General features: G+C 50.9%; 2 protein-coding genes and 1 non-coding gene across 7 annotated transcripts in view; 2 read left to right on the top strand and 1 right to left on the bottom strand.

Moving 5' to 3' along the window:
- The first annotated feature begins 8,007 nt into the window (after positions 1-8,007).
- Positions 8,008-8,114, top strand: LOC112816186 (U6 spliceosomal RNA). Its single transcript, XR_003206134.1, has one exon. It is a non-coding gene; the product is annotated as a U6 spliceosomal RNA (small nuclear RNA).
- Positions 8,115-15,070: 6,956 nt separating this feature from the next.
- SMIM29 (small integral membrane protein 29) lies at positions 15,071-18,419 on the top strand. Of its 3 annotated transcripts, none has more exons than XR_003206088.2 (6): positions 15,071-15,304; positions 16,372-16,555; positions 16,739-16,764; positions 17,097-17,202; positions 17,932-18,043; positions 18,285-18,419. XR_003206088.2 is itself a non-coding variant. In XM_073884966.1 (6 exons), exons 3-6 carry the CDS (start codon positions 16,445-16,447, stop codon positions 17,456-17,458), a joined length of 309 nt encoding a protein of 102 aa, XP_073741067.1. In that variant the 5' UTR covers positions 15,078-15,304; positions 15,483-15,582; positions 16,372-16,444; the 3' UTR covers positions 17,459-17,845. The 3 variants fall into 3 exon arrangements, 2 of the variants coding, with proteins under 2 accessions (XP_073741067.1, XP_025718051.1); XM_073884966.1 differs by lacking the exons at positions 17,932-18,043; positions 18,285-18,419 and adding exons at positions 15,483-15,582; positions 17,393-17,845 and having other exon boundaries at positions 15,078-15,304; XM_025862266.2 differs by lacking the exons at positions 17,932-18,043; positions 18,285-18,419 and adding an exon at positions 17,393-17,845 and having other exon boundaries at positions 15,080-15,304.
- HMGA1 (high mobility group AT-hook 1) overlaps positions 18,034-26,450 on the bottom strand; it is a 9,481-nt gene continuing 1,064 nt past the window's right edge. Inside the window, exons 3-6 of one of the 3 annotated variants that reach the window (XM_073884965.1) lie at positions 23,316-23,494; positions 21,455-21,538; positions 20,760-20,814; positions 18,034-19,404 (exon numbers count right to left, since the gene is read on the bottom strand). In XM_073884965.1, the coding sequence (XP_073741066.1) occupies positions 19,040-19,404; positions 20,760-20,814; positions 21,455-21,538; positions 23,316-23,450 (639 nt within the window). In that variant the 5' untranslated portion in view covers positions 23,451-23,494 and the 3' untranslated portion in view covers positions 18,034-19,039. Of the gene's footprint in view, positions 19,408-20,759; positions 20,815-21,454; positions 21,539-23,315; positions 23,495-26,450 lie in introns of all 3 variants that reach the window. The other 2 variants (XM_025862265.2, XM_025862264.2) reach the window with 2 other exon arrangements.

Raw genomic sequence — 26,450 nt, forward strand, 5'->3', positions numbered from 1 at the left:
TAAGAGCAAGTGTGCTGGGGCTGGAACATGATACCAAGAGTGGGCAGGGAGGAGAGGGGCAGGGGGGGCCACAGAGGTCAGCTGGGGTCAGCTGGCTCGGCAGGCTGTTTGAATTCTACTCTGGATGACTGGAAAGCCAACAGAGGTTTTAAAACAGAGCAGTGACTGCATCAGGTTGGACATTTGAGGAAGATGATACTACTAAGCGTGGTCCCTGTGTTCCAGGCCTTAGCACCAGGCGGTGTGTTGACGGCTTTACATTTAGTGTCCGCATCCCTGCAATGCATAGGGCCTGTGATCATTACCTTGTCTGGTAACAGGAACGGAGGCTTAGGGAAGCAGACTACTTTTAAAGGGAATTGGACAGACTAATTCGAAAAAATCATAGGGTCAAGTGCCAAGGATGTCTAAAGATAATTTTGAAAAATTCCAAGGGTAAATACAGGAGGACTACAAGGGAAGTCCTGTGTTCTATCAGCATCAAGGCTTAATACTAGAGGTGCCTGGCTGGCTCAGTCTGAAGAATGTGCAACTCTTGACCTCAGAGTCATGAGTTCGAGCCCCACGTTGGATGTAGAGATGACTTAAATAAACCTGAAAGAAAAAAATCGGGTGCCATAAAATAAAAGACTTCATAGAAAGAGTCACTAAAACAATGTGATAGAGAAATAAAAGAGAAAATAGAATGGGGGACCGAGGAACAGACCCATGCACATATGGAAGACGTTAAGAGCCAGAGGAAATGTGCACCAGGGTGGGGAGAGGCTGGGTTCCTCAGTAAATGGTGTTGGAACAACCGACTAGTCAAATGGAAAAAAAATAAAATTATCTCCTTACCTCACAACATACGTGAAAGTAAGTTCACAAATGTGTAAAATGAGTCCTAAAACTTTTAGAATAAAATACAGAAGTTAAGTAATGTATCTGAGGTCACACAGGTAATAAGTGAAGAAACTGTATGTAGTTGAACCTGAGAGATCTGGTGCCAGAACCTTGCTCTCTAACCCACTCAGTAGTACTCTGTCCTGGTCACTTTAGAGCCCTGCCCATGGGTATAGAGAAGACTTCCAAAATAAAATCTTGGGGCGCCTGGGTGGCACGGTTGGTTAAGAGGCCAACTCTTGGTTTTGACTCAAGTCTTGATGTCAGGGTCACACACAACCGCGAGATCAAGAGTTGCACGCTTTACTGATTGAGCCAGCCAGGCTCCCCTGGAGATATCTTCTTAAAAAAATAGTTATCCTGCTCTGGCCACCAAACACTATCCCCTTTTCATCACTGCATTACTCATTCATGCACCATTATTTACTCCCATCTTTCTGGTCCCCCTGTTCTTCCTCTGCAGCCTCCCTGTAGAATTCCATCCCTGACTTAATCCATTCATTCCTGTACTGCACTTTGCAAGAGCTGCGCCTGCCCAGAGAAAACCAGATACCATGGGCTCATGCCTCCCCTCCACTGAGCCTCCAGTGCCAACCATCCATGCCCAGTGACTGCCACAGGCCACTTTTCTTCTCATCTGACATCTCATCTGACCCCTCCCTTCTCCCATTGATGTCCCCAGCGATACTTCTGATTCACCTCCCACCCCGAGCTTTCAGAGTAAAGTTCCAACTCCTTAGATTAGCACCCAACATCTTTTGTGATTTGGCCCTGGCCCAGCTCTGCAGACTCTTTTCCCTGCCACTGACCTTGCCCTTCTTTTCACCTGATCTCCTCGAGCTTCTTACGGTACTCCAAATGCATCACACACCACTGCACAGCTCCACAGGTCACATGTGCTCTGCCCTCCTTTGGGCAAGATCTGGGAGATTCTGTCTCCTCGCTGGGGTTGTGGAACTCCTGTACATGCCCTCATTCCAAAGGCACCCTCTAAGGTGGGGAGACTGTCTCTCTATTCTTGGTGTCCAGCTGAGTGGCTTAGAGCAGGTACCTAGGAAATGTGGGTTGGAGGAAACAAAGGGCCCAGTGATGTTTTGGGAATGTACCCAACACAAGGAAATGTATCCCTAATGTCACCCTGTACTCTGGACAGCTTTACCAGCCACACACACGCCCCCTCAACTTTCCCCCAAACTGGGAAGGAAGCCAGCGCAGGCCTGCCCTCAGGGATCTGGGGAGAAGTTCGGAGCAGGGAGAGGAAGAGCACTATAGTAGTCTCTTCCCTTTGGGATAAGGGTGATGTTCAACCAGCGTAGCACCCACCAGGGCCCCCACCTTTCTCTTCCTGTCTTGAGTTTGTGGGTTAGGGGGGGAAAAGGGGAAGGTGCTTCTTCAGGGGCAGGAAACTCCCCATTCCTGCTATTGCCCTTCACCCTCAGCCCAGGATCCTGTGAACTTTCCCGGACCTAGGGCAGAACCTAACGGAAGGCTAGTGCCTTCTGTGGGACCTGTGTCTGAGACCAGCAAGGGAAGCCAAGCTGGGATAGTGACGCGGATTTGCAGATTGAAGGGTGGAGTCGAGGGTAATTTGTTTGACTTGAGGGGAACTTGATCTGAGAAAGCTGAGTGGACCGATTAGAACAGCTGACATTATTTGAGCAGTTTACAACGTACTCTTCCATCAGTTCAAACAATTCCTCGAACGCCTTACTGCCTATACAGGGCCCTGACCTTCACATAGACCCTGAGACGCAGTACTTTGGTCCCCACCTAGTTGCTGAGGGAGCTGAAGCCTGGAGGAGACAGAGGACAAAAGAAAAATAGGTTGGGTGGGGGATCAGGTTCAGACGGTGAAGGAAAGCTGGAGGGAAGCAAATACCTTGCAAGTCAGGCATCTGGTGCTGTCAGGAGCTGGCCAGTAAAAAGTTCCCTCCAGCCACCCCTTCCTTCTGATGCATTTTAGGACCCACTTAGTCCCTCCTTCCTTATTCCTTCAGGATATGCAGCCCCAGTGGGGGCCACCTGATGGGCCTCCACCTGCTGGCCTTGGCCCGGCCGGGCTTTGGAAGGAGGGGGAGTCTCCGGATCATTACAGAGAAATTACTGGGGTGGAACCACCATGGAGGAACCTGGGTAGTCAAGGCAAGGTCAGGGCTGGATGGAGGCAGGGGGCCAGGTTGGGACGGGCCTTGTTCCGAGGTCCCACACCTCAGCTCCTCAGACCACCAGGGACAGGACAGTGGCAGGAGCAGGGACTATGGGGACCCGCTCTGCCTCAGTCCCGCTGGCCTTTATCCCAGAATGGGGTGGGGGCTGAGGCTGACCCCGCTCTACTGGCCAAGGTCTTCTCCAAAGCTCTTCCTCCACTCCTCCCTCCTTCTGGAGCTGGCCCCCTGCTGCACCACCGAGAGAGAGAGAGAGAGAGAGAGAGAGAGAGAGAGAGAGCGCCTTGGGCTTCCGGAAGAGGTGGAAGACCAGCTGGAGTAAGGCACGGAGGTGGGAAAGCACAGGGGATGCCGGCGGGACACCAAATAACTGAACAAAAGGAAGTGAGCCAGTGTGAGCAAAAGCCTGGAAGGAAGCACCTCTGAAGTTGAGATTATGAGTAATTTTATTTCCTTCTTTGTTACGTCCTATATCCTCCAACTCTTGAGAGTGATTTTTTTTTTCCAATCAGAAATGAAATAGGGGCACCCGGGTGGCTCAGTTGGTTGAGGGTCAGACTCTAGGTTTCAGCTCAGGTCATGATCTTGGACCTGCGTTGGGCTCTGCACTCAGCAGGGAGTCTAGTCGGCTGGGGATTCTCTCTCTTCCTCTCTGTCCCTCCTCACGGTCACACGCTTGCTCTTTCTCTAAAATAAATAGGGGCGCCTGGGTGGCTCAGTCATTGAGCGTCTGCTTTCAGCTCAGGTCATGGTCCCAGGGTCCTGGGATCGAGCCCCGCATCGGGCTCCCTGCTCCGCGGGGAGCCTGCTTCTCCCTCTCCCACTCCCCCTGCTTGTGTTCCCTCTCTCGCTGTGTCTCTCTCTGTCAAAAAAAAAAAAAAAATCTTAAAAAAAAAATTCTACTAGTCTTGGTTCCTCTTTCTTTCTGTGTCTCCCCCTTCCCAGTCGCTGGGCGTCAGTCCATTGAGTCACATCATTAAATCCATTAACTCATTTATAAAATAAATATGCACTGATAATCCACGGGGTCTTCCATTATTTTTAAGGCATTCTTTATTCATATATTTTTTAAAAAGTTTTATTGAGGTATAATTAACATACAATGAATTACTTATATACAAGGTGTACACTTGGTAAGTCTTGACATACATGCTCATATGAAACAATCACAACCAAATCAAATCAATGGACCAATCTATCACCCCCAAAAGTTTCTTTGTGCCTCCTTGTGATCCCTCTCCCGACGATCATGCCTCTGTCCCCAAGCAAACATGAATCTGCTTTCTGTCGTTACAGATTAGTTTGCATTTTCTAGTTTTATAGAAATATAATCACACATCATAAATTTTGTATGTGTTGCAAAGTAGAGATTCAAGTTGATAATTTTTTTGTCAAGATTTTATTTATTTGACAGAGAGACAAGGAGAGAGGGAACACAAGCAGGGGGAGCGGGAGAGGGAGAAGCAGGCTCCCCGCGGAGCAGGGAGCCCGATGCGGGGCTCGATCCCAGGACCCGGGGATCAGGACCCGGGGATCAGGACCTGAGCCGAAGGCAGACGCTTAACGACTGAGCCACCCAGGCACCCCTCATGTTGATAACTTTTGCATACAGATATCCAATTGTTCCAGCACCATTTGCTGAAAAGGCTGTCCTATTCTTAGTTTGCTTAGTATTTTTATCATGAAAGGATGTTGAGTTTTTGTCAGATGCTTTTCTGCCTCTATTGAGATGATCCTGTGGTTTTCCTTTGCCCTATAAATGTGCTGACACTGATTTTCCTAGGAATCCACCCTTGCATTCCCAAGATAAATCCCCCTTGGTTACAGTGTCTAATCATTTTTAATGGGCCATTGGATGTGATTTACAGGTATTTTGTTGAGATTTGTATCTATATTCATAAGAAATATTGGTCTAGAGTTTTCTTTTTTTATTTTTTAAAGATTTTATTTATTTATTTGAGAGAGAGAGAGAGAGAGAAACAGCATGAGAGGGGAAAGGGTCAGAGGGAGAAGCAGGCTCCCCGCCGAGCCGGGAGCCCGATGCGGGACTCGATCCCGGGACTCCGGGATCATGACCTGAGCCGAAGGCAGTCGCTTAACCAACTGAGCCACCCAGGCACCTGGTCTAGAGTTTTCTTATGGAACTTTCTTTGGCTTTGGTATCAAAATAATGCTGGCCTTATAGAATGTGTTAGAAAGGGTTCCCCTCCTCTTCTGTTTTTGAAAAAGTCTGAGAAATATTGGTGTTAATTCTCCTTTCGATGTTTGGTAGACATTACCAGTAAAGCCATCTGATCCTGGACTTTTCTTTGTTAGGAGGTGTTTTAATTTATTAAGATTTGTTTTGTGGCCTAACATGATCTGTCCTGGAGAATGTTCGGTGTATACTTGAGAACAGTGTATATTGTTTCATTGGGAGGAGTGTTCTGTATCTCTTTTAGGGCTAGTTGGTTTCTAGTGTTTTTTAAGTACTCTATTTTCTTATTGAACTTCTGTATAGGATATTCTGTCCATTATTGAAAGTAGGGTACTGATGTCTCCAACTCTTCTTGTAGATGTGTCTATTTCTCCCTTCATTTCTGGCATTGTTTGCGTCAAACAGCTCCTTCATGAACTGACCCTTTTATCAATATATAATGTCCTCCCCTTTGTCTCTTGTAACAGTTTTTGATTCAACATCTGTTTTGTCTAGGGGCTCCTGGCTGGCTCAGTCAGTAGAGCACGTGACTCTTGATCTCGGGGTCATGAGTTCGAGCCCCATGTTGGGTGTAGAGGTTACTTAAATAAATCCTTAAAAATAAATAAATAAAATAAAATCTATGTTGTCTAGTATTAGCAGAGCCACCCTGGCTGTCTTGGTTACTCTTCTCGGAGAATATATTTTTCCATCCTTTCACTTTCAGCTTATTTGTGTCTTTGGGTCTAAACTGAGTCTCTTGGGATGCCTGGGTGGCTCAGTCAGTTGGGCATCTGCCTTTAGCTCAGGTCATGATCCCGGGGTCCTGGGATCGAGTCCCACATCGGGGTCTCTGCTCAGCGGGAAGCCTGCTTCTCCCTCTGCCCGCCACTCCCCCTGCTTGTGCACTCTCTCTCTCTCTCTGTTTCTCTGACAAATAAATAAAGTCTTAAATTAAATAAATAAAGTGAGTCTCTTATAAGCAATAGATACTTGGATTTTTTAAAAAATATTTTTGACCATTTTAAAGTGTACAGTTTAGTGACAGTAGGTACATTATTGTGTAACCATCACCACCATCCATCTCCAGAACGTTTTTCATCTCCCCAAACTGAAACTCCATACCCATTAAATAATAATTCTCCATTTCCCCTTACCCCATCAGCGCCCGGCAACCACCATTCTACTTTCTGTCTCTATGAATTTATTACTAGGATATGTAAAGTACTAGGTGCCTCATATAAGTGAAATCATAAGCATCTATCTGTCCTTTGTAACCATTTTTTTTTCACATAGCATAATGTCCTCAAGGTTCAGACATGTTGTAGATATGTGAAAATTTCATTCTTTTTTAAGGACAAGTAATATTCCATTGTATTGTATGTACCATATTTTGTTTTTCCCTTTATCTGTCAGTGCTTGGGTACTTCCATCTTTTGCCTAATGTGAATAATGCTGCTATGAACACGAATGTACAAATATCTGGCCAAATCCCTGCTTTCAATTCCTTTGCATATATCCTTGTGTAGAATTGCTGGATCATATGGTAATTCTATTTTTAATTTTTTGAGGAACCGCTATACCGTTTTCTACAGTGACTGTACCTTTTATATTCTCACCAATAGTACACAAGAGTTCCAATTTTTTCTACCTCCTCACCAATATTTGCTTATTTTATGTTTTGTTGTGTTCTAAGTAACACCCATCCTAATGTGTAGGAAGTGGTATCTTGTGGTTTTGATTTGCATCTCCCCAGTTAGTGATGTTGAGCATCTTTTCATGTACATACTGGCTATTTGTTATGTTCTTTGGAGAAATGTCTATTCAATTCCAGTTAGATCACTTGTATTTATTTATTTTCAGTTAGGTTTTTAAATCCGTTCTGCCAGTCTGTCTTCTTTTGTGTGTAGTAAAATACACATGAAATTTACCATTAAGTATACAATTCAGTGGTATTAAGTACATTCATAATATTGTACAATCATCACCAAGCTCTGTTTTTTGTTGGTGAGCTTAATCCATTTACATTTAAAGTCATTACCGGGGCACCTGGCTGGCTCAGTCAGTAGAATATGCGACTCTTGATCTCCAGGTCTTGAGTTCAAGCCCCATGTTGGGCGTAGAGATTACTTAAAAACATGAAAATAATAAAAAATAAAGTGATTACTGATATTAAAGGGTTTACTGGTTTGGGCTACGGCTCGCAGGGCTCCAATTAGGGCGTATTTTGAATTTGATGGCCCACGTACACGCGTGCACACTTTATGTGTATGCATCTTTGTGTTAATTTAAATGATAGACAGGAAGTTAACCAAGACAAGTGTTCTTTTCTAGATGTCATCTTCTTTGTTCCTCAATCTTCCAATACTGCCTTCTTTCATGTTTGATTTTTTTTTTCCTAGTGTACCATTTTGATTTCCTCTTCACTTCCTTTTCTCTATATTTTCTACTTGTTTTCTTTTTTTTTTTTTTAAAGATTTTATTTATTTATTTGAGAGAGAGAATGAGAGATAGAGAGCACGAGAGGGAAGAGGGTCAGAGGGAGAAGCAGACTCCCTGCTGAGCAGGGAGCCCGATGCGGGACTCGATCCCGGGACTCCAGGATCATGACCTGAGCCGAAGGCAGTCGCTTAACCAACTGAGCCACCCAGGCGCCCCTCTACTTGTTTTCTTAATGGTTACCATAAGGATTACAATTAACATCCTAAGATTAATAGCTAATTTTTCATAAGACCCCATGAAGGCCAGAAACAAATAGGATGATATGTTTAAAGTACAGATAGGGTGCTCACTTCAGCAGCACATATATGAAAATTGGAACAATACAGAGAAGATTAGCCTGGCCCCTGCACGAGGATGACATACAAATTCATGAAGCATTCCATATTTTTCAAGCTACGCTTACAAAAATATTAACTAAAATGGGGGCGCCTGGGTGGCTCAGTCATTAAGCATCTGTCTTTGGCTCAGGTCATGATCCCGGGGTCCTGGGATCAAGCCCTGTGTCAGGTCCCTGCCCTGCGGGAAGCCTGCTTCTCCCCTCTCCCACTCCCCCTGCTTGTGTTCCCTCTCTCGCTGTCTCTCTCTCTGTCAAATAAATAAATAAAATCTTTTTTAAAAAAAATTAAAGTACTGACAGAAAAGGGAAAAAAAAACTGTCAACCAAGAATTCTATATCCAGAAAAACTATCCTTCAAAATTAAGAAGTTCCCAGATAAACAAAAACTAATGGGATTTGTTGCTAGTAGACCTGCCCTACAAGAAATGTTAGAGGGAGTCCATCAGAGTGAAACAAAAGGGCACTAGAGGATAACTCAAAGCCACATAAAGAAATAAAGATCACTGGTAAAGGTAACTACACAGTAAAAATTTTAAAAAGTAGTATTATTTTATTTTTGGTATATAACTCTTCTTTTTTGTTTCTTATACGATTTAAAAGATGCACAAAACAATAATCATAAATCTATGTTCACATGTATAAAGATGAATTTGTAACAATACCAACATAAAGGGGGTATGGAATTGGATAGGAGGCAGTAATGTATGCTATTAAAACTAAGATGGTATCAATTCAACCTAGATTCTTATAAATATAAATATAAAAGTGCACTTAGGTAATTTGTGTTTTTCCTGTGTTCTCCATTTCAACTAAGTTGCTGAATTTATTGGCATAAAGTTGTCTCTGATCTCCCCTTATTATTCTTCTATTATCTGTAAAAATCTGTTGTGATGTCACCTCTCTCATTCCTGATATTGGTGATTTGTAGTTTTTTTTCCTGATCATTCAGGTTTATCTCTTTTGTTGATCTTTTTTTTTTCTTTAAATTTTTTTATTGTTATGTTAATCACCATATATTACATCATTAGTTTTTGATGCAGTGTTCCATGATTCATTGTTTGTTCATAACACCCAGTGCACCATGCAAAACGTGCCCTCCTCAATACCCATCACCAGGCTAACCCATCCCCCCACCCCCCTACCCTCTAGAACCCTCAGTTTGTTTTTCAGAGTCCATCATCTCTCATGGTTCGTCTCCCCCTCTGACATACTCCCCTTTTCTTCCTCTCCTGTTATCTTCTTCTTTTCCTTTTTTCTTAAAATATGTTGCGTTATTTGTTTCAGAAGTACAGATCTGTGATTCAACAGTCTTGCACAATTCACAGCGCTCACCGTAGCACATACCCTCCCCAATGTCTATCACCCAGCCACCCCATCCCTCCCACCCCCAACCACTCCAGTAACACTCAGTTTGTTTCCTGAGATTAAGAATTCCTCATATCAGTGAGGTCATGTGATACATGTCTTTCTCTGATTGACTTATTTCACTCAGCATAACACCCTCCAGTTCCATCCACGTCGTTGCAAATGGCAAGATCTCATTCCTTTTGATGGCTGCATAATATTCCATTGTGTATATATACCACAACTTCTTTATCCATTCATCTGTCGATGGGCATCTTGGCTCTTTCCACAGTTTGGCTATTGTGGACATTGCTGCTATAAACATTTCTTTTGTTGATCTTAAGCAGCTTTTGGTTTCGTTGATTCTTCTTTATTTTTCTGTTTTCTATTTCAAAGATTTTTGCATTGATCTTTGTTATTTTCTTCTGCATACTTTGGTTTCAGGTGGAAGCTGAGGTCATTGACATGAACTTTTTTTTTTTAAAGGCAGTTAGCCATAAATTTCTCTAATAGAGGTGCCCCACAAATTCTATGTTGTGTTTTCATTTTCATCAGTTCAAAATACATCCTAATTATTATTTTTAAAATATTTTTTTAAATTTTATTTTTAAGTAATCTCTACACCCAACATGGGGCTCGAACTTACAACCCTGAGATCAAGAGTCACATGCTCTACCTACTGAGCCAGCCAGGCATCCCCCTAATTATTTTTTGATCTAGAGGTGTGTTATTCCTTTTCCAAATATTTGAGGCTTTTCCAAGGATCTTTCTGTTACTGGTTTATTTTTTCTTCCTCTTTTTTTGAGAGAGAGAGAGACTGATGGGGGGGTAGGGGCAGAGGGAGAGAGAGAATCTTAAGCAGACTCCACACTCAGCACAAGCCCAATGCAGGGTTCCATCTCATGACCCTGAGATCATAACCTGAGCTGAAATCAAAAGTCAGACGCTTCGGGCTCCTGGGTGGCTCAGATGGTTAAGCGTCTGCCTTCGGCTCAGGTCATGATCCCAGGGTCCTGGGATTGAGTCCCGCATCGGGCTCCCTGCTTCTTGGGAGCCTGCTTCTCCCTCTGCTTCTCTCTCTCTCTCTCTCTCTCTCCCTCTGTCTCTCATGAATAAATAAATAAAATCTTTAAAAAAAAAAAAAGTCAGACGCTTAACCGACTGAGCCACCCAGGCACTCCAGAATCTTACAATAATATATTTCCATTTCTTATCTAGCCTTTACACTATTGACATAATACATTTTACTTTTACATGTGTTAACTTGAATCCTTTTAAACTTGAGACTTGTTTTATGGCCCAGAATATGGTCTATTTTGGTAAATGTTCTCAGTGCACAAACCCGTAATACATTATCATTTTTTTAACAATTATTTTTTTAAAAGATGTAACTAATAAGAAAAAAAAGTATATACTTAGGTAGTTACCATTGCCAGAGCTCTTCATTCCTTTGGGATTGAAGGATAGGTCCATATCTTTACTTGGTACCATTTTCTTTTTGCCTGAAGAAATTCCTCTAACATTTTTGTAGTGCAGGTCTGCTAGTGATGAATTCTTCCAGTTTTTATATATCTGAAGATGTCTTTATTTCACCTTTGTTTTTGAAAGATATTTTTTATGAAGTTTTCATTTGAATTCTAGTAAACATACAGCGTTATGTTAGTTTCAGGTGTACAATCTAGTGATTCAACACTTCCATACATCACCCAGTTCGCATCACGACAAGTGCTCTCCTTAATCCCCAGCACCTGTTTCACCCATCCCCCTGCCTACCTCCCCTCTCATATACAACCTGTTTGTTCTCTATAGTTAAGAGTCTGTGTCTTGCTTTCTCTCTCTCTGTCTCTTTTTTTCCTTTGTCCATTTTTTGTTTGTTTGTTTGTTTCTCAAATTCCACATGAGTGAAACATTGTATTTGTCTTTCTCTGACTTAACTTTGCTTAGCATTATACTCTCTAACTCCATCCATGTTGTTGCAAATGGCAAGATTTCATCCTTTTTAATGGCTGAAAAATACTCCATTGTATATTTATACCACATCTTCTTTATCCATTCATCTATCAGTGGACCCTTAGGCTGCTTCCATAATTTGGCTATTGTATGTTTTTGAAAGATATTTTTGCCTAATGTTCTACATTGGGAGGTTTTCTTTAAATGCTTTAAAGATATTGTTTCACTGTCTTCTTACACAGGTTGTTTGGGGTGAAAATCTGATGTCATTCTTAACTTTGTTCCTCTGTACCTTACATCTTTTAAGATTTCCTCTTCATTACTCATTTTAAGCAATTTGATTATAATGTGCCTTCATATAGTTTTGTGTTTTTTTTTCATGTTTCTTGTGCTTGGGGCTTATCATTTTCCTGGATCTGTGGGTTTATAGTCTTCATTACATTTGGAAACCTTTCAGTCATTATTTCTTTTTTTTTTTTTTTTAAAGATTTTATTTATTTACTTGAGAGAGAGAATGAGACAGAGAGAGAGAGCATGAGAGGGGGGAGGGTCAGAGGGAGAAGCAGACTCCCTGCCGAGCAGGGAGCCCGATGCGGGACTCGATCCCTGGACTCCAGGATCATGACCTGAGCCGAAGGCAGTTGCTTAACCAACTGAGCCACCCAGGCGCCCCCAGTCATTATTTCTTCAAATATTTTGTCCCCTCTTTCTTTTCTTCTGAGTCTCTAATTACCCATATATTAGACCCTTTGATATTGTCCCACAATTCACTGGTGCTCTTGTAATTTTTTTTTAGATTCTTTTTTGTCCTTTCATTTTGGATAACTTCTATTCTAATGCCTTCATGTTCACATATCTTTTTTTCTGCAGTATATAATCTGCCATTAATCTCATCCGATGTATTTTTCATCTTGGACATTGTAGATTTCATGTCAGAAATTCAATTTGAGGCTTTTTTATACCTTCCTTGTCTTTCAACTTTTTGAGCATAAGGAATACAATTTTAACAGTTTTAATGTCCTCCTTAGGCCCTCCATCTTTCAGTTCTGGGTCAGTTTCAGTTGATTAGAGACCGTTTTCCTGCCTCTTTACATATCTAAGTATTTATGGGCCCATTTTTTTAATGGGTGCCACACATTATGAATGTTTTCTTATTGAGGGCTGGATAGCTGCATTCCTATAAATCTTGAGCTTTGTTCTGTAATGAATTTACATTACTTGTCAACAATTTGATCTTCTTAAGTGTTGCTTTTATGATTTGTTAGGTAGGTCCAGAGCAGGGGGACACAAAGATGAGCAAGGCATTAGTGAAAGTGCATACATAAGCCTAGGCACGAACCATAACCACAGGGTAAGGGTACAGTCAAAACTTGATCAGGGTGGCAGAGTGCAACCTCAGCTCTGCCCTGTGTGTCCCCTTCCTGAGGCTGCAGCAGCATGAAGAGAGCAGGGAGGGCTGGAGTATTCCCTGGCTAGGCCTGGGGTACCCTCTTGGGATCTGAAGCCTTATCCCAGGAGCAAACCAGCTTCCAACACAGACATGGAACAGATGCTGGCACAGGGCTGTCCAGGAAGAGGGCCCACCTGTCGTTCCCTTCTTCTTCACCCTCGCTGATCACACCAAGGCCCTGGGAAGTCATCACACTGCTCAGGGCCTCAGCTTACTCATTTTTAAATTGGGGTCACCCCACCTGACCTGCCTAGCTCAGAATGGTGTTCTGTCCTGGGAGTAAGGGAGGTAAAAGCATGCTGAGTTTCTGACCCTGAGACCCCAGTCTTGTCTACACACTGGCTTAGCCAGTTGACCACTAAGCCCACTCCTACAGGGCCCTCAAGATATGTGGTCAGAAGCTGTGAGGTTGAGGACAGAGGTTGGATGTGTGGGCAGCCAAGGCGATCTGGATTCTAAAACCTATCATTTGATCCTAACCTCCTTGCAAGGCAGGCTCCGCCAGGGAAGGTGGCCTCCTCCCTCTGCCCTCAGCTCTGATAGAAGCCTGGGATGAGGGGCGCCTGGGTGGCTCAGTTGTTGGGCGTCTGCCTTCGGCTAGGGTCATGATCCTGGGGTCCTGGGATCGAGCCCCGTATTGGGCTCCCTGCTTGGTGGGAGGCCTGCTTCTCCCTCTCCCGCTCCCCTTGCTTGTGTTCCTGCTCTGTCTGTCAAATGAGTAAAATCATAAAAAAAAAAAAAAAAAATGAAGAAGAAGAAGAAGCCTGGGATGAGTGGTCTCCTTACTCTTCAGACTCAAAAGCCTGAGAATACCAGGAATCCACCCAGAGCCTCCAGACCCGGGCATTTCTGTCATTCCTTTCCCCTTATCTCTGATTTCCTACCAGTCAGATGATGGTGTCTGAAGGCAAGAGGCCAGAGTTCCCAACTGCCCTCTGGTTCTAGGTTGGGTCATCTCTGCATCAGACCTGCCCTAATCCCACCTCTGGAAGGACCTGAGGAAACAGGCCAGAACAGACCAAGTGGTTCAACCATGTCTGTGCCATTGGCTGTCTTTGGCAAGAATAAGGTGATACAGGTTAGCCCTCTATCTCCAGTACCACCCAAGGACCCTGGAGAGCCTCAGCCTGGTTCAGCTCCCACAACTTTTACGTTCTTGGGTGGCTTCCATCACCTGCGAGTCTGGAGTTTTCCTAACCGTGTGTGATTTGGGGGGAGAGGTGGCAAGATCTGGGTACAAAGCTACACACACACGTATTTGAGGTAACTGTAGATTCACATGCAGTTGTACGAAATAATAGACATCCCTTGTACGCTTTGCATAGCTTCTCCCAATGCTAACTTTTGCACAACTATGGCAGAATATCACAACCAGGATGCTGACATTGGTAAAATCCATCGATCCATCTCCAGTGTGTGCCACTGTAATGATGAGACCACTAAAGCTTTCGAATGTACCTTTTTTTTTTTTTTTAAGATTTATTTATTTATTTGAGAGAGCGAGAATGAGAGAGAGTACATGAGAGGGGGTTGGGTCAGAGGGAGAAGCAGGCTCCTTGCTGAGCAGGGAGCCCAATGTGGGACTCGATCCCGGAACTCCGGGATCATGACCTGAGCCGAAGGCAGTCGCTTAACCAACTGAGCCACCCAGGCGCCCTGTACCTCCTTCTCAAGTTTCTTGTGGCCGAGGGGGACTGCACCCCGCTGCACCATCTGTGCCCTTGGAAACCGGACGGAGGTTAGCGGGGGCTTTAACAGGGCGTGGTGTGTGCCAGACTCCTTATCCACGTCATCGCTTAATCCTCACGAGTCTGTTTCACAGACGTTACGACTGAGGCGCAGAAAAGGGTGGAGGGTAAGTGGGTCCCAGGTCCCATCGCTGGGCAGAGGCGAACCCCGGCCTGCCTACTCTATCTACCCTCAGAGCACAGCCCAGAGGGCCCCTCTGGCCCTTAGGAGGCTTGGAAGGCTCCGTAAACACTAATGGAGTCCTTGGGGGCCCCGGGCAGGGTCCCGTGGCGGGGAGAGCAGCCAGGCGCCGCTCGCCTGGACTAAATTTCGGGGCGTGGCTTGGCCCTACACCTGGGCTCCACCCCGGGGAACGAGGAAGCCCGATGCCCGGCCGCAGCCTGCATACGGGAGCTCCTCGGCGCGAGCCCTCGGCTGGGGTCCGCCCCGGGGGACGCCGGGAAGCCGCCCCGGCCCCGCCCCGCCCCGCGCGCTCTCCTCCCCCCGCTGCGCAGCGCTCGCCTGCCCCCTGCTGCCGCGGGGTGGACCCTGCAACCTGGGCCCTCCCCGCCTCCGCACGGCGCACCCCCCACCTCCGGATTGGCGGCTCCAGAAGTCTCCGGGCCGTCCGCCTTCCGCCACCGGATTGGCTGTGCCCCGGGACTGAGGCCCCGCCCATTTCCCCGGGTCCTTTGATCACGCGCCTGCCGGCTCTTCCGGGGCCTGGGAGCCAAACGAGGGCGTTCCTGTCCGGGCTGCGGCGGCGGGAGGTAAGGCATGATCGGGTTGGATGGGCTGCAGAGCGCCGGTACGGGTCCACGTATCGGGGTGCCGGGATTCCAGGATGCCCGGGCCCTCTGCGTAGCCCCCAGACCTCCCTCCCCCGGCCTGAGCCGCTCAGCGCCGTGGGAACTACCTCCCACTCGCCGATGCTGCTCCGCATCCTAGGAGCGGCCCGACACCCGCCCCACCTCGGCAGGTCCCCTCGACCATGGGACGGTGTGCATGCGACTGGGCAAGCTCGGTGCCCCCACGGACACCGGGACGGGTAGTTCATACCTTGCCCTCCAATGGAGACCCAAGCAAAGCGGGGTCGGGGACCTTGGGGTCTGCGTACAGGAGCCCATCGACAATCTTGCATCCATCGATGGGAGCTGACCCTCTCACCTCCGTCTGTCAGCCCAGGCTAAGAGGGGAGGGACATGGGCGGAGCCCCGGGTGCGGACCAGAGGGAGGTGACATCACCTCGCAGATACAATCCCGCCCTGCCCACTTGTGTCCACCCTGGCACGAGACCAATGGGGGAGAGGCTGTCCCGGCTCTGTCTGCAGTAACACCAGAGACAAGGAGGGTATAGGGAAGGCCTATAGCCTAAAGTGTGGGGATTGGACCAGGACCGAGGCAGGCTCCTTCGGATGCTCCTACCTCACCCCCTGGGCCCCACAGTGCAAGACCCTCATATTTTTGTCAGATCTCCCCCTTTTGCTCCACTGGATAGGTGCTGGCGGCCCAGTGTCCCAAGAGGTGGGAATAGGGGCTGGGAACGTGTAGCTAAGCTTTTCCCAGTTGAGGTGTGCAAATGTTTGGCCAGCACCTGAGCCAGGCCCCACCCTGATTTGGGGATAGGAGCCGGGCAGGACTCTGGGCCTCCCCTTGGTGCCCTCTACACCCAGATTTCCCTGGAGTCACTGTAGGGTTAAACCCGGCACATTGACCCGGAGGATCCCTCGTCCCAGGGCCTGACCTAAGTTTTGATACACCACCAGCTCTTGGGGAGGGATCCAGAGCTTGGATGTCACCCTGGGTGAAATAGATAACCTCCGTTTCTCCTCCCCAGGGAGCCCAGTGGAGGCGCCCTCCCGAGGCACTACTGCCCATGCTGAGCACCCAGCCCGGCGGCTGCCGATGTCATGAGTAACACTACGGTGCCCAACGCCCCTCAGGCCAACAGCGACTCCATGGTGGGCTATGTGCTGGGGCCTTTCTTCCTCATCACCCTGGTCGGGGTGGTGGTGGCTGTGGTAAGGAGCCCCCCACGTACACACCCGCACCTCTGCTGGGGCAGAGCGGGGCTGTGGGGGGGGGGGTGGTCCAGCCTGCACAGGTTCAGCTGTCCTGCTGTGATGGGTGAAGGGGGTAGAGGTGGGTCTCCTGTGGGCCATCCTGGGCTCAGCAGCTTCCACAGCGCCGTGTCTCTGTTACAGGTAATGTATGTCCAGAAGAAAAAGCGGTGAGTGTCCCTGTCCTCAGCGTTACTTCCCCTGCGTTCGGCTTACCTTTCTTCCCGTAGGATCAGCTGCTCTACATCCACGGCTGAAATGCCCCTCGGCTTTCCTTAACACAAGCCTGAAATTCTCTACACCCCACTGTTGGGTTTTCCTGCCCAAACTGGGCTTCCCCACCGAAGAGGGGCCGCTTCTAGAAGTGGGCATGTACTGTCAGAATCCTAGTGTGCCCCCAGAGGCACCTGCCGGAAGTGCCCTGCCTTGGAGAGTAGAGACGGGGCAGTCAGGCGTTGGGAGCGGGCAGCCCCTGTGCTGAGCACCCTCCCCTGCTCCCCAGGGCCGACCGGCTCCGCCATCACCTGCTCCCCATGTACAGCTACGACCCCGCGGAGGAGCTGCACGAGGCTGAGCAGGAGCTGCTCTCTGATGTGGGCGACCCCAAGGTGAGTGCTGGGGGCGGGGAGACTCAGCAGGCACCTGCTGTCTTCTCCTCCATCCTGCCCCTGAAGCCCAGAGCCCGGTTCTGCCCTCAGCCCTCCCCGTTCGGGCCAGGGCTAGTGGGGTGCCCCCCCAGGGGTTGTCACGGCCTCTGCCCTGGACCCCAGCCCCGTGGCACCATTTCCTCCCCCACAGGTGGTACATGGCTGGCAGAGTGGCTACCAGCACAAGCGGATGCCCCTGCTGGATGTCAAGACCTGACCTGCCCCCCTGCCCTGCTCTCCAGAATCATGGGGTCTTGGGAGTGCCTGGGGCCTGCAGCTTCCTTCCCCACTTGCACCCCACCCCCCCACCCCGGCCCCTGGCTGGGAACTGGGTCTCCTCTCCCCTCCCATCCAGCCCCGGCAGCTCACTCTCCGCCTCCCCCGCCAGCCCACAGGCCTTGTCTTTGGTGGGCCGAGCCTCCCACCGGCTCCCCGGGCTAATGAAAAGTTTTTCCTGCCCAGTTGGGTGGTTGGAGACATTTTCCTGGGCACCACCTTTCTCTTGAGCCCTCCCCAACCTGGCTTTGGATTTGTTTCCATGGTGACAGGGCCGAATGTATAGTATTCAGTATATATATTTTGTAAATAAACTGTTTTGTGGCTAGGGTGTGGTTGCTTTTTTCAAGAGAGGCTTAAGTTCCCTTCCCTGGAGCTAATGCTTTTCCTCCCCCCCCCCCCCCCCCCCCCCAGCCTGAAGAGCTGGACAGAGCCCACAGGAGGGCCACCCCCACCAACTAGGTCCTTGGCTTCCACCCTTACCTACCCCAGGGACCCACCATAGAAGGACTCCGGTCCAGAAAAGGTATTTTTTTTATTCAAGTAACTGCAAATAGGAAACCAGATGGGGGGGCCCCAGGCTGGGACAAATAATGGCTCCCTCCTCCCCGACAGAACAGGGGGGAGAAGGTAGCCCCTACACCCTCGACGGTCAATACAGGCCCCCCCCCACTCTGCTGCAGCATCCTAGGGGCAGGGCCCCACCTTCCCTGGGACTGGGGTGGTCGGTAACCCAGCCTATTCTGCCCCGGGCCCCTTCCCCTAAGAGCCTCCAGGAGGAGGGGAACGTGGGCAGAACAGGAGGTGGCAAATGAGGATGAACATTTGGCGCTGGTCGCAGCAGCAATGACGGATGTCTAAGAATGGGAACATTGAACGAAAACAACGCAACTGTCCAGAGGTAGTTTGTGAACAGAGGAAAAGATGGAACCAGAACCTTGGGGGGTGGGGAGGAGCAGAAGGGTGGGAGTGGGCAAGGCTAGCTCCTTGTTATTAGTGCCCCATGTGAGGAAAGGGGAAACTGAGGCCTAGGGTGGAAGCGGATGGGGTTGGGCAGTGGCTCCAGCCCACCTGAGGAGGCCGCCGCAGGGAACCTGGGCCTCCTGGACCTCACCTGGAGAAAGGGGGACTGCGTTTCCCTCACGGCAATAGATTCCAGGGTGTGGGGGGGGTGGGCTGGAGCCCATTTAGAGTAGGGGGCTCAGACCCCTCCTGCCTTCCTTCCTGTGCCCAAAGGTGGCTGTCCGACCTAGAGCAAGGACCAGGCAAGGGAGGAGGGAAGGAAAGTGGGTGTGAGCCGCACCTTAGACACAGGCCGCTAGGGGGGTGGGCCTCCTGGGGCCGAGCGCCGCCCCCCCCTTGGCCATGCCTACTGTTGCCAGTGCTGTGGAGTGGGGCAGGTCAGAATGAGACGGGGCACAGGCCCCTTTTAAGGCCAGGGGAGCCCTCCCAGGCCCCTTAGTGGGAAGCCAGAGAGGAGAATGGGGGAAGCAGAAGGGACCCCCCCAAACCAAGAGCCCAGTCAGCAACGTCCCCACCACAGAGCACGGGGACGCAGAAGGGGCAGGGTGCGGAGAGGTGCGCAGTCGGCTTTGTCGGGGAGGGCTAGTGTGCGTGTGGGTGAGGGCTCGCTGGAAACCAAAGGAAACTGCTCCCCACTCGGGCCTTGGGGCCCCGCAGCGGCTGGTGTGCTGTGTAGTGTGGTAGTGAGGGCGCAGGGGGGTGGCGGCGGTGCGTGGGCCTGGGGAAGGGGGGGGCGGGGGGAGCGGAGCGGCGCTGTCCAGTCCCGGAGGGAAACTGCTCCTCGGCGGCGAAGGAGCTGGCGGCGCGGCGCGGTCACTGCTCCTCCTCGGAGGACTCCTGCGAGATGCCCTCTTCTTCCTCCTTCTCCTGTGAGGTGGGCAGGCCAGTCAGCACGGGGGGGGGGGGGGGCAGACCAGGATGGCCCCCAGCACTCCCCGGGCTCCCCGGCTCTCCAGAAGGGGGATGAGTCAGGGCTGAGTGTGTGAGTGACTCAGCAACCTCCACGGCCCAGTTTCATTCATAAAAAAGGAAGAATTTAAAGGGAGGGAAAAAAACCTCACACACATGCTGCTCTAGCCCAGAGCCAGGCCCCTTCGGCCCCAGGACCTGGGGGGGCGGGGGGGCGCGACCCGCAGAGCTCAGAGCCTCACCCGATTGGGGCAAGTGAGGAAGTCACTGGCTTTCTATAGGAGGGGAAGGGAGAGGTGGCCAGGAAGAGGAAATGAACGGAAAGGGGCGGCTGCAGGGTGCATGAGCCCCCCCTGCTGGGTGCAGTGCAGGGGAACCAGGTGGCCTTGGCCCGCAGGGGCAGCAGAGGGGCTGTGGAACCAGGCCAGGGTGGAGAGGAAAGGGAAGTGTGTGCCGCCGGGGCTCACTCACTGGGCGGGAATGTCGGCACACCACACGGGCCTGCGGCCCCCGTGCCAGGCACAAACTCCAAAACAACTCGCTTCCTGTTACTCACTCCTGGGGCCCTGCCAGCACCCCCTAACCCCCCTCCTCACCCTGGTGGTGGCTCAGCTCGAGGAATGAAGGCCTCAGGGAGTTCAGGGAACAGGTTGGGGGATAGAAAAGGGCCAGGAGGAACAAGGCTGGGGTGGCCTTTAACTTCAGCGTAGGCCCTAGAAACAGCCTCCTGACCCAGCCCACCTTCCTCAGTTACCAGCTATTTGGGGGCTCAGAAACGGAAGATGGGTCCCAGGTGAGGAGGTGCCTCCGTGTGGGATCACCTCTCAACTCCCACATAGCACTACCCACCCCACTCAGGGCTGAGCTCCTTTGCTGCCTCATCCTCCCTACCCAAGATCGTGGTGAGGACAGACCTCACCCTCTGCTCACGGAGCCTTCTTTCCTCATTTCTATTATGGGGGGGGTGGGATGGAGACTAGATGGCCTCCAAGTCCCCCTAGAAGCTGAGTCTGTTCTAGCTAGGAGCAGAGGAAAGAAGAGCCCCACCCTCCGCTAGGGCAGGGGTCTGGTTTGTACCTGGGACCCCTTACTTCTCATGCATACAGCCCTTTAAAAGCCCTGGGCTGGGTGCCAGGACGCTGGGCCACATGCAGATCCCTTTCCCTCTCTAGGCCTGGGGAGGGTGATGTCGTGCTATTCCTGGCTCAGGTCAGACAGAGCCATCCTTCCCTGCTGAGCGCACAGGACTCGGCATCACCCATTCTGAAACGCCCTCCCCAGCAAACCACGCCGCCGCCATCCCTTCACACCTACCAGTTTTTTGGGTCTGCCCCTTGGTTTCCTCCCTGGAGTTGTGGTAGTTTTCTAGATGGCCAGAGAAGAGATCCACTAAGTCAAAAATGTCCCCGGACAATCTTCACCCAATGACCAGTGCCCCAGTGGGGAGGGGCAGAACTACCTACCTCTGCTCAGGGCAGCCTGGGACTCTCACCCCAGCAGGCCCACCCGACTCCAGCTGGTGATGACTGGCCAGCCACACTGCACCCCCCCCAACATACACACACGCCCCCCACTCCCTCCTCCACCCATGACTCAGAGGATATGAGTCGTGTCTCAGAAAAAAATAAAATAAAAAACAAAACAACCTCTCTGAGAGGCTGCTGTCACTGGGAATCTGGCCTTCCCTGCTCATCCCCACTCCCTCGGGATCCAGGGGGACCCCAGAATGGAACATTCTCAGCTCAGGGACTGGTGGAGCAGTCCCCCTTCCCTCTTCCCAATGCACCCTTCTCTAGGCAAGGAGAGCAGCAGGACTGCTAACTTGATTTCCCCAGAAGTGAGGCTGCAGTCCTCACCCTGCCTTCCCCAATTAGCCAAGACCCACTGCCACCCATGCCAGGGAAGAGGGGGCAGGGGACAGAATCAGGACAGGCCAGTGCCCTCCCAGACCTGCCCCCCAGCTGTGGCCATGGGCCGAGGGGCCGTCCCCCTCCTGTGTCCTCACCCGGGTCTTGGCAGCACCCTTGTTTTTGCTTCCCTTTGGTCGGCCCCGAGGTCTCTTAGGTGTTGGCACTTCGCTGGGTTCCTTCTGCAAAGACAGATGGGGTAATCAGGGACCCACAAATGCCACCTGTCCCACCCCTTTCAAAAGACATGGCTCTCTCCCCGACCCCGGCAAGACTGAATCAGCAAGCAGCACCCCGACCCAGAAATCCACAGGAGCCATGGCAGGCAAGCCCTCGTGATTCAAGTTCTCACTCTGACCATCTTTTGCAAAGCCCCTCCCACGCCTCCCTGTGACAACAAGAGGACAAGAAACAAGAAAAGGGAAAGGTGGCACGGCAGCAGAAAGACACTGTTGGGCAGCTCGGCCACCGCTGGGCTCTAAGCTCTTGGGCAAGACATGGGATGCTTGGGCCTCGGTTTCCTCAACTGTAAATGGTAACAAGACTTAGCTCACAGGGTATCAGGAGACGAAATGAAGGGTGTGGAAGTGTCCAGCACTGGACCAAGACAGTTGCCTACTCCCTGTGGGGGATGCCAAAGAGGGGAAAGGATACCCCCCCACTAGAGGGAGCCTCCAGCCTCTACCTGCAAACTAGACTCCCTCCAGGCTGCCATGCCTCCCAGAGAAGAAATTATGCCTGGATGTCGGAAACCGAGATCTCTGCCGTGGTTGCCACTAAAATTTTAATAAGCCTGACAGAATAAAAAGCTGCTGCATAATGCACAGAAGCTGAGCAGTAAAGGCATGTCAGCTGTGGTTTTGGGGTGGCTGCCCAAGGGCTGTTTAGAAGAACTATGGTCCAGTAACCCAACACCCCCTTCTCGGACACCCCTCTGTGGACCCCAGCTAACACGCACGAGGTAGAGGCCAAGAGAACCAGACTAAGAGAATGACTGCCCTCCACACACTGTGGGCTCTGGAAGAGGCAGCTGAAGCCCACCACTCAGACTCCTCATGGCTCAGGTCTCCCTGAAGTCAGTACAGACTGCGCGCTCCATCCTACAGATGGGGAAGCCTGAGGCCCACCGTGCCAAGAGCAAGGGTTGACCTCAATTCCTGTCCTCTTTCCCGGGAAAGGGAAGTAAGCTGGGCCTCACCAGCTGCCAAGAATCAGAATTCTCTCGATTCTGAGAGAATCAAAGATCTCCACCACGTCACAGGTGGCCCCCACAGCCTGACTGGCATGTTCCCTAGCGTGCCCCATGCCCCAGAGTGCCGGCTAACCTAACCCCATGGGACCTCAGTGGGGGATGGCACCAGGGTTCAAGGGTCACTCTCTCGCCAACTTCCCCACATTTTTAAGTTCTTAGGCTTCCATTTGCTTTTACAGAGCCAGAGCGGAGCCTGGCCCAGGGCCACACGAAGTGAGGCCCCCAGACAGGTGCCGGCCCAGGAGCTTTCTGTTATGGGTCTGGGATGAGTAAGTCCAGAAACTGACAGTTAAGTATTTAGAAATGTTTATGGTTAATGGACAAAGTAGTATGTGCAATGAGTCTAAGGATTAGAAGTTGGAACTTGTATGTATATGCGACTCATCTTTACCACGTTTTTATAAAGGCACTGGTCCATGACAGCCTGGAAGTAAAGGGTGGGTAGTTACCAGGGTGTGAGCCCCGGCTGTGTGACCACAAGGTCACTTCTGGCTTGGATGGTCTGGCATGGGCTCAGGGCTTCTCAGCCCCCTGCGAGTTCTCTCCTGGGGTCTCAGGAGCTGACCAGGGTCGGCATGTGCTGGGTGTGTTTGAAGGACACACACACAGCAATGATTCTGCAGCCCTCTGCTCGTTTTCACTTGCTGAGACACCTGGCACCTCCCTAACCCAAAGGGGTAAACCGAGGCAAAGGTTCGGACACCCACCTGACTCCCTACCAGCGCCGTCCCGGGACTCACCGGAGGCTGCTTGCGCGGCCTGCCCCGCCCCCGCTTCTCAGTGCCGTCCTTTTCCTGCTTGGAGGCCAAGGGCTGGCTGGACTTCGAGCTCGACTCGCTCATCTTCCCTTCTCTCTGGAGCAGGTGGAGGAGCGATGGCTGGGATGCTGGGAAGCAGAAGTTGTTTTAAACGCAAGACCTTGCTTTGTCCACCTCCTACCCTCTTCACCATTCCCACCATCAAGGGGCACTGTGGGACCCTGCCTGCTCCTGGGGATACTTGGGATTCCTGCCCTGCTGAGAATCGGGGGATGGAGCAGGGTCCGCCTGGCCCCAGCAGGCTGCTAAAGGGTGGGGCTGGGCCGTTGGCCCTAATCAGCTTCTTATCTCCTGCTCAGAAGGGTGCTTTGTTGTCCTGCCACCCCCACGGGGCCCAGGCGCAAGACCATAGCCAGCTCAGATGTGGTTCTGTGGGTGAGGCCACCTGGACAAAGATATAGATGGGGGGGGAGCACTCTCACTGCCCCAGGGCCCCTCTCTCTAGTCAGCTGCCCTTTCCCTTAAGTGAAAACCCAGCCTGAGCGGCTCACAGGCAACAAGGGAGGAAAGGTTAGCAGAGGCAATAAGCCCTGGACACACGGCCGCCATGGGCACCAGCCCCCGGCCCACCTGGCCAACAGTGTTGCCTATCCGCCATGGCCCAAGCCTCACGCCCAAACGCTACCAGGGCCAACCCTGACACTCCACACCAATGACCTGGCCAGGGCTGGTGCCCACCCCACCCGTTAGCTCTCCTGTCCGCTCTCTCCCTGGGGTAGAGCTTTGGGGATTCAAGGCTGGGAAGAGTTTTGGGAAGGGGGAAGATGGTTGAAATTGTAGTGAAGGGAGGAAAACAAACCCAAAGCTGAAAGGTGGGTCTCCCCTTTCCCCCACCCCACCACCTGGAGTCAAATGAGATCTTCCCCTTTAGTGCCTGCTTTCAGGAGGGACAGAATTTCTCCACTGAGATCCTTCTAACATGCTAGCTGCCCACCCCACCTAGCAGGGCTGGTCCTCAAAGTTTCTTGGTTCTTTTCTAGCATCTTCCCTCTTCTTAGAGGCTGTTTTGGGTTTAATCAGCCCCGCTAATTCTGAGTTTACCTAAAACCTCCCACTGAAAGAAGCACCTGGCACCCCGTATTTGGGAGCCTCTTCCAGAAGCTTAAAAGACAGTGAGGGTCTTCCCCCCGACCCGGTCCAATCCCCCTCTGTCTTCCCAGTTGCAGAGCCACAAGACCTGAGAGACCCATGGCTCCACACGTCCCTGGTAACCAATCCCTGGTTGCTCTTGGCAAAGGTTGCGCCCAAGCGGCTTCACTTCTAAAAGACCTTCAGTCTGTAAAATGGGGGTAAGGCCTTAAGACATCTACCTTAACCACCTTTCCACACTGATGCCAAGGATCAAACCAGTTCATAGTGAAAATATGTCCACAACAGAAGTCCTCGCTCCAATCAAAATGAGAACTAGAACATTCGAAAATGACTTTCCTTTCCCCTTTTCAGATTTTCAGACAATTTCCAATTTTAACTCGAGAGGAAAAAAAAGTTTGTTTTTTTTTTTGCAAACTTGTGACTTTTGGAGGGCTTAAGGCCCCCAGCATCAAGCATCAAGATTCTCCAGACGGCGAGACTTTGTCTGGTAATTATTCTATTTTATATTATTTCAGACTTGAAGACCCTTTTAAACAAGGTGGTTGGTGATTTACCCTGCTCCGTCATTAGTGGCTTGGCCTGCTCTGTAATTACAGGCAGTGATTAGAATCTTATATTACACCACAGGTTCCCGTTCAAACTAAACATCAAAATTAATCAGCCGAAATGAGTGCTGACCTCACATGAGGTCTGCTGAAGGCCCCCTCACAGAGGGGGTTCCAGTTGGGCCAAGCTAGCCCCTAATCCCAGAGAGCCTGGGCCCAGCATGCCTGGGAATCCTGGTGGGTCTCCGGGAAAGTTCTTGCATCATCTGGAGCTTCCCCCCACCTCTTACAACTGGGAACCCTTCAATTCACTCTCTGACCTCCCCCCTTCATTCAGGCCTCCAGGAACTGAGTGAAGGCCTGAGGCCCTCTGTGGTGAGACCAACAAATGCTTGTCTCTTCCACCTGTTTCTGAATATCAGAGGCCTGGCTAGGCGAAGCCATGTTTAGGGCCCGACCTGAATCCTTCAGTTCGTAGTAAGCCCTTCTGGGCCTCAAGCTTGTCCCCTCCGTACACTGTGCATGCAATGTGTATTCCTCAAATGCTTACGAAGTCTACGAGAACGACCCTAGGAAATCATCATGGGGCTTCCTTGTTTTCCAGAAGAAAGTAGCCCAGAGAGGCCTGATAAGTTGCCCAAGGTCACACAGCAAGTTGGCGAGCAGGATAGAGTAAATTACTGGCGACCCCTCTAGCCCGCCACTTTCCTTAACCGCCGGGAGACTGGTTAAGTGCCTGTCGCCCCCTGCTCCAGACCCGGCCCCAGGGTGACTCTGCAAGTGTCTGCGCCGGGCCGTTGCAGGGCGGCCGCCGGGACTAGGGGCGAGAGCGCGCGGGGGGAGGGGCACGGGCTGCTCTTGCAGGCGCGGGAAACTGGTGCACCCCGACCGCATGCACCGCCACGCGGGTGCACCCGGCCCCACTTCCTGCCAGAGGGGGCACCCAAGCCCGCCTTGGGGCAGGAAACCTGGCGCGCGCGGGCGCGGGGTAGAGGAAGAAAGCCACCTCCCTCCGCGCCCTCCCCGCAAAATAAAGCCCCAGAAAAAAAAAAATTGAAACGGGGAGTCAAAGGGACTAGTTCCAACAGAGCCCTGCAAAGCAGAGAAACCTGTTTGTGGGGGCGGAGGGCAGGCCCGGCCCTGGGGGCTGAAGAGGCGCAGGCCGGGCCAGAGGTGGGGTCGGGGTGAAGCCCCAAACCCAGGCCCGCGATTCGGCCTCATCTGCGTACGGGGGACACCAGGAAAAAGGCCGAGCGGGAACAGGGCCGAATTGTGGGGTTCCTTCCCATCCCCCTCACTTCTAGAACTTCCCCAGACTGCGGGGGGCGCCGGCCCCCCACTCGCCAGCTGCGCCGCAGCCTGTTCCTCTCCCCGCCCCCCCCCCCCC

The sequence above is a fragment of the Callorhinus ursinus genome, unplaced genomic scaffold (genome assembly GCF_003265705.2).
Source record: "Callorhinus ursinus isolate GAN/ISIS: 27379988/994484 unplaced genomic scaffold, GSC_fseal_2.0 scaffold59, whole genome shotgun sequence".
NCBI classification, from domain to species: Eukaryota; Metazoa; Chordata; class Mammalia; order Carnivora; family Otariidae; genus Callorhinus; species Callorhinus ursinus.